The 13,971-nt window shown below is 35.3% G+C and overlaps 1 protein-coding gene across 1 annotated transcript; it reads right to left on the bottom strand.

The window, feature by feature from the left end:
- Nucleotides 1-355: 355 nt before the first annotated feature.
- ZBTB25 (zinc finger and BTB domain containing 25) lies at nt 356-12,867 on the bottom strand. The gene is made up of 3 exons (XM_044662004.1): nt 12,681-12,867; nt 5,856-6,035; nt 356-1,570 (listed from the first exon to the last, which is right to left on the bottom strand). The coding sequence occupies exons 2-3, from the start codon at nt 6,026-6,028 to the stop codon at nt 436-438; spliced, it is 1,308 nt and encodes a 435-aa protein (XP_044517939.1). The 5' UTR covers nt 6,029-6,035; nt 12,681-12,867; the 3' UTR covers nt 356-435.
- Nucleotides 12,868-13,971: the final 1,104 nt, after the last annotated feature.

Raw genomic sequence — 13,971 nt, 5'->3', positions numbered from 1 at the left:
TGGGTTGTGATTTATATGAGATATTGACCTAGAGTGATGCTCTGAAATATACTTTTATAACAGAACTGATACACTTCAAATTCCATAGGGCAATTAAAAAAATTCTACATTCGGAATAATTTAGGTCACCATCTATAAACAAACTCCTAAATTCTGTTTTGCTATTTTAGCCAAATTCTAAGGAATTATTGAGTGAATTAATGGAAAGTTTGCCTTTCTAGTCCTTTTGATGTACTGTTGGTGATGGTGGTTTCAAATTATTCTTACCACTCTGGAGATGCAATCTGTTGGCTTTTAAAATCTTGGATGACAGGGTAAATGATCCAGTCATACCTAAAGGGGTATGAGAGTTGGAATTGCAAATAAAAACTACTATATAAATTTTGTTTTGTTTTCTTTTCAAAAACCAGTGGCATTATCGTGGAGGAAAAGTAGCTACTCTACCAGGATGGTGTCCACATTTTCTTGTGTGAGATCAGACTCTAAAGTACATGATGAATCTAAATGGTCTTGAGACAAGCCAGAACTTTTCAGAGGGCCCTCAGACCAGCTGTCACAATATGGCTGAAATCTCGGGGCCACTGTATTCCCAAAACCTGGACACCGGTTATATTTATAATGTTTACCTTTATGTGTGTACATGTGTTCCAGCAACTGGCTCTTCCGGAGAAACTTATGACCACAGACAGTACAGCTGATTTTTCTTTTTCTTGAAAAAGAAAAGTTACAGTTTAATTCCACCGGCTCTGTGTCTTTGGAGATCAGAGACAGCTGACTGATCTGTAAAGGCTCCATGGTGCCACGGTTCAGGTGGTCCGGCTGCTGCTCATTTTCTTTGACAAGGAAGGTGTTGAGACGGTGGCACTCAAGAGCCTCGCTGCTTTCGCCAATTGGATGCACCTCCCCGAGGTCGTTACTCTCCAGGATGGAAGCTGGGACCCCAAAAGGAAGAGACCCTGACACATGAGTGTGAAGGTGTTCTCGTAAGCTACCACGTGAATCAAAACGTTCCCCGCAGTAATGGCATAAGTGAATTTTGATGCCACTTTCAGTAAAAGTTGGGCCCGTGACCTCTGAAGATGGCGAGGGGTGGCTCTGAGAGACGACAGACTCAGGGTCACATCTCTCCTGCTTGATAGACACTGGAGGTTTCTGGAGCTCGTCCATTGCCTGGGAGGAGGTGTGGGATATCTGCTGGTCTGGAGTGCCGTCATCTAGACCGATAGCAAGAGAGAGTTGTAACTGTGGATGGTCACCCTGGGCGATGTTTCTGTTCCCATTGCTATTGGAAGGGTTTTCTTTCATCTCCAGCCCTTCCTTGGTGGTGGTTTTCTGTGTGGTTGAGATCTGAATCCCATACAAATTAGAAGATTGCACAGTCTCTGGGGAAAATACTTGGTTCATTTCTGTGGCAATGTGAGAAAGGTAATCTGCATGAAGAAATCGAATCCCTTCTTCCAAACGACCGTGATCCACAGTCTGCTTTGGCCCTTTCCCCGTGTACATAATATGTAACAAATAGCTGAATATATCAGGTTGGATGTCAGTTGGTTGTATTTTTATGCATTCACTGTTTAAAAAAAAAATACCAAAACACAAAATTGAATTTGTCAAAATAGCCAACTGTTCTTTCCCCATATAATAAGTTACTTTGATAAAATGGCATGATATTAAGCTAAAAGTACTTCTTTATAATGATAGCAAACATGGGAATGTCACTGAAGAGAGTAACCCGAATTTATACTTATCATTTTCAGGTCCCAATGGCAATTGTTTAATTATTCAGTGTCAGTGTCATACTTATGATTCTAAAAACTCAAAACTGAGGGATATACAGATGGAAAATGGAAAATTTTAATATTTAAATATTTATAACCATATTGTACTAATATTGATATTTTAATATAATAGTTTAATAATATATCATATATAACAACACTCATATTTAATATAAACTACTTATTTAAATTCAATGCATGATTATTATTCATTAGTCATAACATTAATACTTATTTTAATATATTTTAATAATATTTTAATATAATGTAATAATACTTATAACTATATTATACTAAAACACTAGTTGATTCCTGCCTACTCAAGATGTATTTTTTGTATGCTTTTTTTTGGTCAGACTTATGATTTAATTGATATGGGGAAAAGAAACTCCCTTGACCAATAAAGATCTAGGAACAACTCTACAGCTAAAGTCTTTGGGATGCTTACAGATTAAGCAACTGTATGGGGTTACATAGCCAGGTTTACCTGACTCCAGAGCTTTCTAGCTATTACCCATACTAACACTGCTCAGAGAGAAGCTAAACTATTTACTGAACAAACAAATGTATACAGTTACAATGACTTACAATAAGGACTTTCAAAAATCTCACATATCTTTGTAAGTAAATTTAGCATTCAAGTATTAGTGAGATACATAAAACCTGTGGGCAACTGTCTACTTCCATCCCCAACTGAAATGTTAACAATAAAGGAAACAGGCTAGAGCCAGCCAAGGACTTCCTTTTGGTCTCCCGATTTATTTCTAGAGTTGATTGTCTTTAAGTAGATGTAGATGTGCACTATGTACTGTCATGCTCCTGGGTTCCTGGTCTCTGCAAGATCCAGCCCAACTCATGGAGCCCATTCTGGCTTTGGCCCACCCCTAGCCACATGTCCTACTGTTTTTAGCCAGTTTTTAGGTCAGTTATAAGAGTTCCTTTATTCAGTGGAACTAATGATTTCATTGATATGGGAGCTCCCTGAATTAATACAATTTATGACCCGACACCTGATTAAATGAGAAACTTACTTATATCTTCCCATAAATTCTCCACAGATTGAAAGATCAATACATCAAAAGCATTTCACTTTTAACATTTTATAGGTACTAGTACAGAATCAAGTCACTCATCTCTGACTGCTGCCTGTGCCCTACCTTCATTTCTCATGCTTTGACACCACTAAATTCTATTAACTGAGATTTGCAAATTAAACAATACAATATCTTAACAGTCTTACAATTTTTATGAATTGGAAAGAAAAGAACAAAATCAATACCGGCAAGACAGCTTTGAAAGATATTGGTTAGTATATCTCTCTCTCTCTCTCTCTCAACACACACACATGTACACAATATTTAAATACATATAAATGGTAAGGTCACAAATATATACACACATAAGTGTGTGTATGTATAATGTGTGAATATATATAAAAGAGGGAGGGAAGAGAGAAGAGGGAAAAAGAAAAGCAAGCTGAAAACAACAGAGACCAGCAGCTTCATGTATAACCCTCTTTTTCTGTTTTAATATAAGTTATTAAAGCTTAAAGTCACACTAAGATTTTTGAGACACCCTGGAAATGGAAATATTTATTCCATTTGGTATTTAAGTTTGGAATAAAAACTGATTAAAAATAAAGAGGAACATTAATGGACTATAATCAAGTCCAGATTTGTTTTTTTTTTTGTTAAAAATGAACCAATGTCAAAGATACAACAGTATAAAGTAAGCTTTCATGATGAAGAATAAAAAAATCTTGTGAAAATTGAAGGTCCTATTTCTAAAGTAAAAAAGGTGTTCTATTCTAGACACTGATCAAATCGGCTAATAATAACAATTCTGTCTGCAACAGGAAGGATGACTACTGGACTTGGAGTCAGATAAACTGACTTCAAATCCTGGCTCTGCCACTTACGACCCATGTGATCCTGGGCAAGTTACTTCCCCTTCTGGGCCTTCACAAGGGTGTTTGACCTCTCTAGTCCTTTTCAGCTTAAATATAAGAGCATATGATTTTTAATACTATGAAATTTATCATAAATTTCATACATGGTTTCTTTACTCTTTAAATAACCCACGTCACTGCCAATCTGGGATGAATTTAAATCACTAGTAAAATGACTTGTCCCGGGTCATATAGTTGGTGTATATCAGAGTTAGATGCAGACTTTCAACACTCTGGATTTTATAAGAACTTTCCTCCCTCCTTCATCTCTCACTGTAGCTTAAAATCAAATCCATATCCTTTTTTGAGGAATGTGCATGTACTTATATTTGTCTGTATGTACAAATACATATAAAACACATATGTGTACATATGTGTGTGCGTGTTGTCGTTGAGTCACTTCAGTCATGTCCAAGCCATTCCTGACTCCGTTTGGAGTTTCTTGGCAAAGATACTGGAGTGGTTTGCCATTTTCTATTCCAGCTCATGTTACAGCTGACAACAGGGGCAAAGTTAAGTGAACTGCACAGGGTCCCACAGCGAGTAAATATCTGAGGTCAGACTTAAGCCCAGGACTTCCTGACCCCACACTTGGTGCTCTATCCAATGGGCTACCTCGCTACCCTATATATTCACATCTATGTGTGGATATGCATAAAAAACTTGGACTCTGAAGCAAAATTTATTTGTAATCATAGATAATGATTGCTACACAAGTTACTCAATTTCTTTATTTCCTTGGGAGCCATTCTTTAAATTTTACTGGTGAGAAAACTAATATATACCTATTAATTAACAGAGATGCTATTAGAACCAGAGATAGCATATATGAAGGGTTTTAAACTCCCTTTAAAAGCTGTCATCTAAATTCAGTGTTATCCAGCAATACAATGATCCAGGACAATTCTGAGGGACTTATGAAAAAGAATGCTATCCACCTCTAGAAAAAGAACTGTTGAAGTAGAAATGCAGATGAAAAAGTATGATTTATCCCTTGTTTATCTGGGGATATGATTTGGGTTTTATAAGATTATTCACTTACAAAAATGAATATAGAAATATGTTCTGTGTGATAATATGTGCATATTTGTCATCTCTGGGGGAGAGCGGAAGGAGAAAACATGAATCGTGTAACTTTGGAAAACTTATGTGAAAATTTGTTATTGGAATAAAATAAAGATAAAACAAAAAAAATTTTAAGTCAAAAACTTGAATCAGAAAGTCTTAAAAAAATAAACTCCGTGTTATAACCACTGTAACTGTATTATATAACATAGTAAATAGTAAGACTCGACTGGGTATACCGTAAAGGAACCAAAGTTTAGTTAATGATAAAAAAAAAGATGATTTTTTTTTAACCCTTACCTTCTATCTTAGAATCAAGACTGTGTGGTAAGAGTGGTAAGGACTAGGCAATGGGAATTTAGTGATTTGTATAGTCATACAGCTAGCAAGTATCTAAGGTCAGATTTGAACCCTGGGACTGACTCTCAATCCACTGAGCCACCTAGTTGCCCCACAAAAGATTATTCTTAAAAATGATTGTAATTTAGTTTTACTAAATAAGGCAGTCCTACATCAAGGTTCAAATTATAAGGTACAGTATTATAATAGAAATCTAATGATTTCTAGTATTAAAAAAAATTCTGATTTGCACAAGTATATTCTTACTTGCAGAGTATATAATAATAATACACACTTTCTTCCTTTTGGTAGAAGGGTGGTCGACTAAAGTAGGAAATATGGCACTGACCTTCACATACATTTACTGTGATGGGTAACATTTTTTTTTTTTTAATTTTTAAACCCTTAACTTCTGTGTATTGACTTTATAGGTGGAAGATTGGTAAGGGTAGGCAATGGGGGTCAAGTGACTTGCCCAGGGTCACACAGCTGGGAAGTGGCTGAGGCTGGATTTGAACCTAGGACCTCCCATCTCTAGGCCTGGCTCTCAATCCACTGAGCTACCCAGCTGCCCCTGATGGGTAACATTTTATAATTTATTTCCCCTTTGCTAAAAGGGGAAGTCCTACAGGGGGGACAAGGCTTAAAGGAAGTGATGGTTGTCTTAAAAAAAAAAAAACTCAGAAAGTATCAGTAAATAAATACACAATCACTTGAAACCTTACCTAGTTTGGTGAATGAATATCATCTTGAAATAGTTAGAAAAAGCAGCGAGCACTGCTCGATGGGCTTTAAAGTAAACATCTCCAATGGCAACTGTACAATCACAGAGAAAACCAAATTCTCGCTGCATATTCAACTGCTGCAGGAGGACAAGGCTATGGCTGGCAGTATCCATGGTGGTTCTGAGAGTAAAAAAAGGATGACATATATGTGAATGCTTAGCAAAATAAGCCATATTTTCACACAACTCAGTTTATTTCCCCTGAAGGGATTATAAGAAATAGAGCAAAATGCAAACACTTTTCTCTCCAAAAATGCAAATCTTCAAAATTGCTCAATACTGGTAACTGTGGCACAACTGGGTAATGTTAAAATTTTTTCAGTACAAACTATTTTTAAAATGTTCCTACTGCTATGAAATTCAAGCAGTCTTAATTGAAATTATATTTTCAAAAAAGGGAGATTTGAAGTATCAGTCTTTACACTGCCCCTTTTCTACTTACTTCTTCCCATCCCCCCAAAATAACCCTTTTTCCTATTTCATCTGTTTCCCATTGTTTTATCAAAACACATTTATTATACACAAAATTTCACATGGCACTATGGAAAACACTGCATAATCAGTGCTATAGAGACCAAATTGATCCCTATTCTTTAAGAGGTTCAAGTCAAGCTGTGGTTATGGATTCCATTTAATTAAAACAATATTTATTCTATTTAAAGTAAATTAAAGATTCATTGATTTAATAAGCATTTACAAGTAGATAAAAATATGAAACATTTTCCTCCCCTCAAGGAGCTTACATTAATTGGGGAGGGGGGGAACAGAGGAGATACACACAACTTGAACAGTAGAAAAGAAAAAAATATATACACACATATATATACAAATATAAACATATATGACATAAAATAATTTCTTTGGGAAGAGGTTATGAGCAAATAGAAGATTCAAGATAGGCTTCCTATTCTAGACTGGAAGGAAGATATTTTTAGGCAAAATAGCTAATACTATTAGGAATATAGAAGGTAGTGAATGGAAAATAATAAGTGGCAGAAACATAAAGCATTGTAAAGAATAATGTATAATAAGCCTGGAAAGGTAAGCTAAAGCCACATAATAAATAAATGGTTTTATAATTAAAATGGGACTACTAGGTCATACAAGACTAAATGTCTTCTTCATTTTCTCTCTTAATTGAAAAAAAAAAAGAGGAATTATGTGTTAAAAGTAGAGAAATCATAGCTGAATTCACAGGATGAGAAAGCAAGATGACCACTGGAGATTCTTAATCCTTAAAGCCATCACTGAGCAGTACTTCCTCACCAATCACCACACTATGAGGAGGGAATACAAGACCAGACATAGGATTGGGCTTTAGAATTTACAAAGGGACTCTTCTCCTCCCAAATAGATTCTGCAAGGAACTCATTTTACTGCAGTGAGAAGCAGACATTAACTTTGATCCAACTACACAGGAAGAGGTTTAGACACTGTTGTATTCTAGTCCTCAAAAATATTCTGACCATCAAAAGGAGAGGAATAAGAAAGAGAATTCAAGAGAAATATAAGGGGGAAAAAAGTCAAAGTCATTTCAAGAGGAAGAAACTTCAATTTGAAAAGAGGAAAATGAGCAGACAATTCAGCAAAGAAAATGTAAAATTAGAAGGAAGCATTCATACTAAAACCTTAAAAAGATTACAAACTTCTCAAAGTAAATATTACAAGACAAAAGAAACAACTAATCCCTGACAAAAGAGAGCACCCTTGAAAGGGAGCATGAAACCACAACAAGAAGTTCAAGAATGGTTCAAAAGATGAATGGAAACCATAAGAGAAATTAGAGAGGAATAAATGTCAGAATTTATGGCTTACACAGAAGGAATAATTAGCAGAATGGAAAAATTGAGTCTCTCTCACGTAGTAAAAGAGAGAACATTCCATCATCATCTTTCCCACTCAAAAGACCAACAAGAATCATCTTTTATCCAGGAGGCCCAGCAGAAGTCCTTCCACTGGCCTCCACTCATATCACTTCCAACTCTTTCACTCAGACCACACCTTCTAGCCTTTGTCCCAAAATGCCACACTATAAGGACCATAAAACAAGAATCCAAGAGACTACAACAATAAAAAATGAGACAAGTGCTTTCATCTGATCCAAAATTTCACAAAAAGATGGCCAGAAGCTAGCAATAGGTGAAAAGAGGGGACACACTTGAAAAGTCAGTAAAAACCCCAATATATAAACCTGAAGCTTCTGATATGGAGAGGTCAAAGGAGGGAAAATATAAGTAAATCCCAAAGATTACAAAGAAATACTATTAAAGGACTCCCAGGTAGTAAACCCAAGCAAGGAGAACAACTCCAGAAGTCAAAATAAAACTATATAGGGGGAAAAAAAGCCTTAGCCAAGAATATTATATGAATGGCTAGAAGAAATTAAGCAAAGAATAACCATAAAAGAAGAAATTAAAATAGAAATAAGAGCTTTAAAAGAAAAAAATGGAAAGATTGTGTGATGGTAGCAATATTCTGAGGCCTCGCCCAATGCAGGATGGGCTCGTTTTTGCCTTAAAAAAAAAAAAAAAAAAAAGAATGAAACTGTTTCCTAGATTTAATGGCTAAGAGGACTTGGGTTATACCCAATGAAGTAAGTGGCTGGTGCTTGAATATAAAAGTCAGGATTCATGTCCCCATGAAAGGATCCTCCAAATCACTAACATTAAGCAAAATGCAAATCAAAGCAACATTTCGATTCTGCAAATTGGCAAAGATGATCAAAAGATGTCAGTAGTCAATGTCAGAGGAGTTGTAGTAGTCAGTTAGTTCTCCTTTCTTGGTGGTACTGTGAAAAGTGACTAAAATGTCCATATTTTTTAAACTATTACTGGGCTTATATCACAAAGAAACCACCAATAAAAATAAAGTCATAATGTACACTAAAATAGTTATAGTAGTACTTTTTGTAATTAGCAAACATTTGGAAACAAAGTAGATGTCCATCAATTGAGGAATGGTTAAATAAATTGTGGAACATTTATATAATAGGGTATAATTATACTGTAAGAAATAACAAATACAGAGAAATATAGAAAAGAACAAAGAAGAAGAAAATTAAATACATGACAACAATGTAAATGGAAAAAACCAAATATGAAAAATCAAGATGAATATTACATAAAATTATAAAGATCTAGCAGAACTCGAGTGAAAAGATACACTTTTGTGTGTGTAAACATAACTCTTATTTATTTTTAAATTTTTAAAATATTTCTCCATGGTTACATGATCCATTTTCTCTCCTTCCTCCCTTCCAGGTGCTGACAAGCATTTGCACTGGGTTATACATGTGTTATTACTTGATACCTATCAAATGAAAAGATATGTGTGGCACCCCTAAACCGCCCATCCATGGTGGTAAAAGATCCATAAATGTGAGATATTTACATCTATTTTTAGGCTTTTTCAATATATTTAACAGTTGGGCTGAATTTTTTTCTTTTTAAAATTTCTTTTAAAAATACTGTTTGTTATATGAAATAACTTTCTAAGGGAGTAGGAGAGGATACCAGAGATGATGTGTGATTATGATTATGTGAAATTATGTTATGAGATTATGACTATGATTATGTGAAAAACAGAAGATATCAACAAAAAATTTTTTAAGTCAGGGCTGGAGGAGCTGCTCCCTAATCAAAGACTACAACATTACTAAAAACTGCAGAACAAAGATGCACTCAGCTGCATCAAGGTTATACCCCATTGAACATCTATTACTGCCTTCAATGTCCTCTGAATATCCTTTCCCTTCTATGGCTAAGTAAACCTTCTGTTAACTGTTAGATTGACTACAAGCATCTCATTTCATTTAAATCTCAAACCTAAAATACCAGCCAGCCTAGTCTAGGTTTGGACTACTACAGAGAGTAAAAAGCATAGAACAGAAACTAGAAAACCTTACTCTGGTTTGGACCTCCTTAAAAGACTCAAAAAAATAAACAAAAACATCATAATTCCATAAGATAATGAGAAATATTAGAATAAAGTCAAAAGATTAAAAAGAGAAGAAAATGTCATATGCCTACTAGCTAAAAAAATGTCTTAGAAAATGGCTCAAGGAAAGATAATTAAGAATTATCAGACTCCCTGAAAACCATGACCAATAAAAAGCCTGGGTCCCTTATTTCAAGAAACTATGAAAGAAAACTGTCAAATCTAGGAAAAAATAGGATAAAGTGAAAATAGAATGAATCCAACCAATCATCATCTGAAAGAAAATTCTATCTGAAAACACCCAGAATGTCTCAGCCAGAAAGTGTTCAAAAATTAAGAAACCAAAGTTGGGTTCACAGAAGTCTATGGTGAAACTATGATATCCTGAAGATGGTATTTCAAAAGGCAAACTATATAGGCTTACAACCATGAATGTTAGTTACCCTGTCACTTTGGTGTGTATAATCTTACAGGAGAAAAAAAATTCTACCTTTGGCAGAATAAAAGACTTCCAAGCATTCCTGACGAAAAGATTAGAGCTAGGGGCAGCTCAGTGGCACAGTGGATTGAGAGCCAATCCTAGAGATGGGAGATCCTGGGTTCAAATCTTCACTCAGATACTTCCTAGTTATGTGACCCTATGCAGGTCACTTAACCCATCCTTGCCTAGCCCTTACCACTCTTTCTGCCTTGGAACCAATATACGGTATGGATTCTAAGATGGAAGGCAAGAGTTTAAAAAACAAAGGAAGAAAAGATTGGAACTGAGCAGAAGGAAGCTTGGAATATGACATTCCAAAAGGCAAAACAGATAAAGACTTATGTATTATATTATATGTTATATTTATATATTATATTATTAATATAAAACTTAATATAAACCTACTGGGGAAAAGTAGACAATTCATTAAATAGAAAAGTCAAGGAAAGGATAGGGAAGATTTAAGAAGCAGGGTAGGATAAATGAGCAAGTAGTTATAAACAAAACAAACTCCAGCACCTGGGAGGGAAGCAAGAAAGCTACCAATGAGTTAAAATGAGTAGGGAATCCAGTAATCAGAAATACAAATCTTTGTAACAAGTTTCTCTAAAAATAAAACGTCATATTCATGATATAAAAGGAACAAATTCAAAAGTTTTAAGTACAAAAGCTATTTTCAGGCTTTTTCAAGATATTCATCAATTGGACTAAATTTTTCCTTTTTAACTTCTTAAAAATACTTTGTTATAAGGGATAGCTTTCTGAGGGTTAGGGGGTAGGTAGGGGAGGATACTTGAGACCAAATGTGATTGTCTCTAAACTATTCATGCCTACAGATCTAGAAAAAGCACTACTAGGCAATTATCTTAAAGAGACCAAAGAAAGAAAATGACCCATATGTAAAAAAATATTTATTTCACTTTTTTGTGTAATGGCAAAGAAGTAAAAATTAAGAGAGTACCCATTAATTGGGGAACATCTAAACAAATTTATATTATATGAATTTAATGTAGTAAGATTATTATAACATCATATTATGAAAGAATGGTTTCAGAGAAACCTGGTAAGATTTGTATGAACTGATGCAGAGTGAAGTGGGTGAATCAAAGAGAACTATTATAAAGAAAATAACTTTAAAAGACTTGAGAACTCTAATTAATGCAATGATCAATTAATATTTCAGAGAGCTGATGATGGAGTACACCTTTTGACAGAGAAGTGATGGATACAAGATGCAGAATAAGAGAAATAGTTTTGGACACTGTCAATAGTAATTTGTCTGGTTTTATTATGAATACCGTTACAAAGGTTTTATTTATTTTTGTTTTCCAATGGGGAAGGGGTGAAAGGATAAGGATGAAAGAGAAAGGAAAGAAGGATGGAGGGAAGGGAAAGAGAGGAAGGGAGGGAGGGAGGAAAAGAGGGAGGAAGAGAGGCCATTGTGGCATCTCTGAAAAAAATTTGAAAAGAAAAGAAAGCCAAAAAGAATAGACAAGCAGGAAAACTTTAAAAGCTACACTTGGAATTTACTATATAAACTGGAAAAAAAAAAAGCAAACCATATATAATAGGGACCTGCAATTTCATTACAATCCTCTTTTTTTCTGTTCTATTATGCAAAAGGAGATACCTATTTTCTTTGATGCTTGTTAAAATTCAGAATAAAAATAAATTTTAAAAATGTTTAGGCCTTCATGTCCTTTGACAAAATGATACCACTACTAGGCTTATACCAGAAAAAAAAAATAACAATAAAAGAAAGGCAGGCCTCATATGAACAACAATATCTATAGCGGTGCTTTTTTTTTTTTCACTACAGCAAAAAAATGGAAATAAAGAAGGTACCCCTCAATTGCGGAATAACTATCCAGATTACAGTATATGAGTGTAGTGGGAAATTATCAGGATGTAAGAAACAAGAAATAAAATAGATTCAGAGAAAACTGAGTGAGTTTGTACAAATCCATGAAACAAAGTGAGCAGAAGTAGGATAATTTATATAGGTATAAGACTATAAAGGAAAACAATGATAGAACAATGAAATGACCAATCATGACTTCAGAAGACTGGGGATGATTTATATTTCCCACCTCTTTGCAGAGAACTATGCTTGTTTGTCACAGGAAAAGGGTTTTTTTCAGGGGAGAGGGAAGAGTTTTGGAAGGAGTGGGAAGATAATGATAATTACATCCCCCCTCCCCTCAAAAGAAAATATCATCAATAAACAGTTTAAAAAATATACAGAAGGCAATAGAACAAGTTTCAGAGGTAAATACATACAAGTAAGACACTGTTGGAAATTTAATATATACTTGACAAGAAGCTAGTCATCAATCTCACTCTCTTTACCAGTCATTGAAGTCCAGTGGCAAGACAAAAATGAGGATAGCTGGGGATGGATGGCATCTTCCCTGTCTGACCAAGCTTAGGTGAGGTGCTCCACAGTGCCAGCTTCAGCCACCTTCGTAGCCATTGGAACAAACTGTGCTCATCTGCCAGGGGAAGTTTTCATACGTTTGGAGTAGAAAACCTTCTAATTCACCCATAGGTTTGAGGTCTGTCTAAACCCCTCAATCTGGCTTAGCCATCCTGCTGAGACAGTTTTTTAAAAAACAGTATTAATTTTTCTCCAATTACATGTAAAAACAATTTCCAAATTTTAAAAAGAACTGAGTCTCCAATTCTCTCTCCCTCCCTCCTCACCTCTCCCAATAGTAAGCAATCTACTATAGATTTTACATGTGCTATCAAATAAAACATTTTTCTATAGTAATCCTTTTGTGAAAGGAAATTCAAACCAAAAAAAATTGGGAAAGAAAGTGAAAAAAGTTTGCTTTGGTCTGGATTCAGACTCCACCAATTCTTTCTCTGGAAGCAGATGATATTTTTTATTTAAGTCCTTTGGGATTTTTGGATCATTGTACAGTATTGCTGTCACTGTGTACAATATTCTGGTTCTGCTTACTTCACTGCTTCAGTTCACAGAAGTCTTTCTAGGTTTTTCTGAGCTCCTCCTGCTTGTCATTTCTTACAGCACAGTAATATCCCATTATAGATGTATATGATAACTTACTCCTGTTGAGAGAGTTTTGCCAGGGTTTTTATGGCTGCTGCACATACTACAGCTTCTTGGAGCCCCAGAAGAGTTGAGCACCAGCACCGAAGATGGATGAGCAGCCCTGAAAAGGGCTCCCTCAGCAAGCAGGAGGTGTCGGTCCTCCTTGAACGCCCTATACACCTCACAAGATAAAGAAGGCATGCTTAGACAGTAGTCTGTCTTTAAAAGATCTGGGAGGGAGGTGCCACTTAGCTGTAACTTAATATTTGTTTGGCAGTATGATGTACAACCCCCCCCCCCAAAAAAAAAAATCTAATGAGATCTTGGTAAGGAATAGTTTCCAGCAGTTAGGAAGCAACAGAACCTTTCTATTCCCTAAATCAGATTACAGTTGGAACTCTAAACACTAGCTTAGGAAGAATACTGATAGGTTGGGGAACTGGCAGGGGTCAGCCAGGATGGCTCTCCTAATAAGTTGAAGGAAACAAGAGTGTTTAGCCTGGAGAAGATTCAAGGACATGGTTAACTCTTCGATGAACTGAATGGTTATCATGGGGGAAAGGGATCAGACCTGTTCTCTCT

This window comes from Gracilinanus agilis, chromosome 2 (assembly GCF_016433145.1).
Source record: "Gracilinanus agilis isolate LMUSP501 chromosome 2, AgileGrace, whole genome shotgun sequence".
NCBI lineage: Eukaryota > Metazoa > Chordata > Mammalia > Didelphimorphia > Didelphidae > Gracilinanus > Gracilinanus agilis.
The sequence above is the reverse complement of the archived record's forward strand: the minus strand, read 5'-3'. Positions and strand labels throughout refer to the sequence as shown.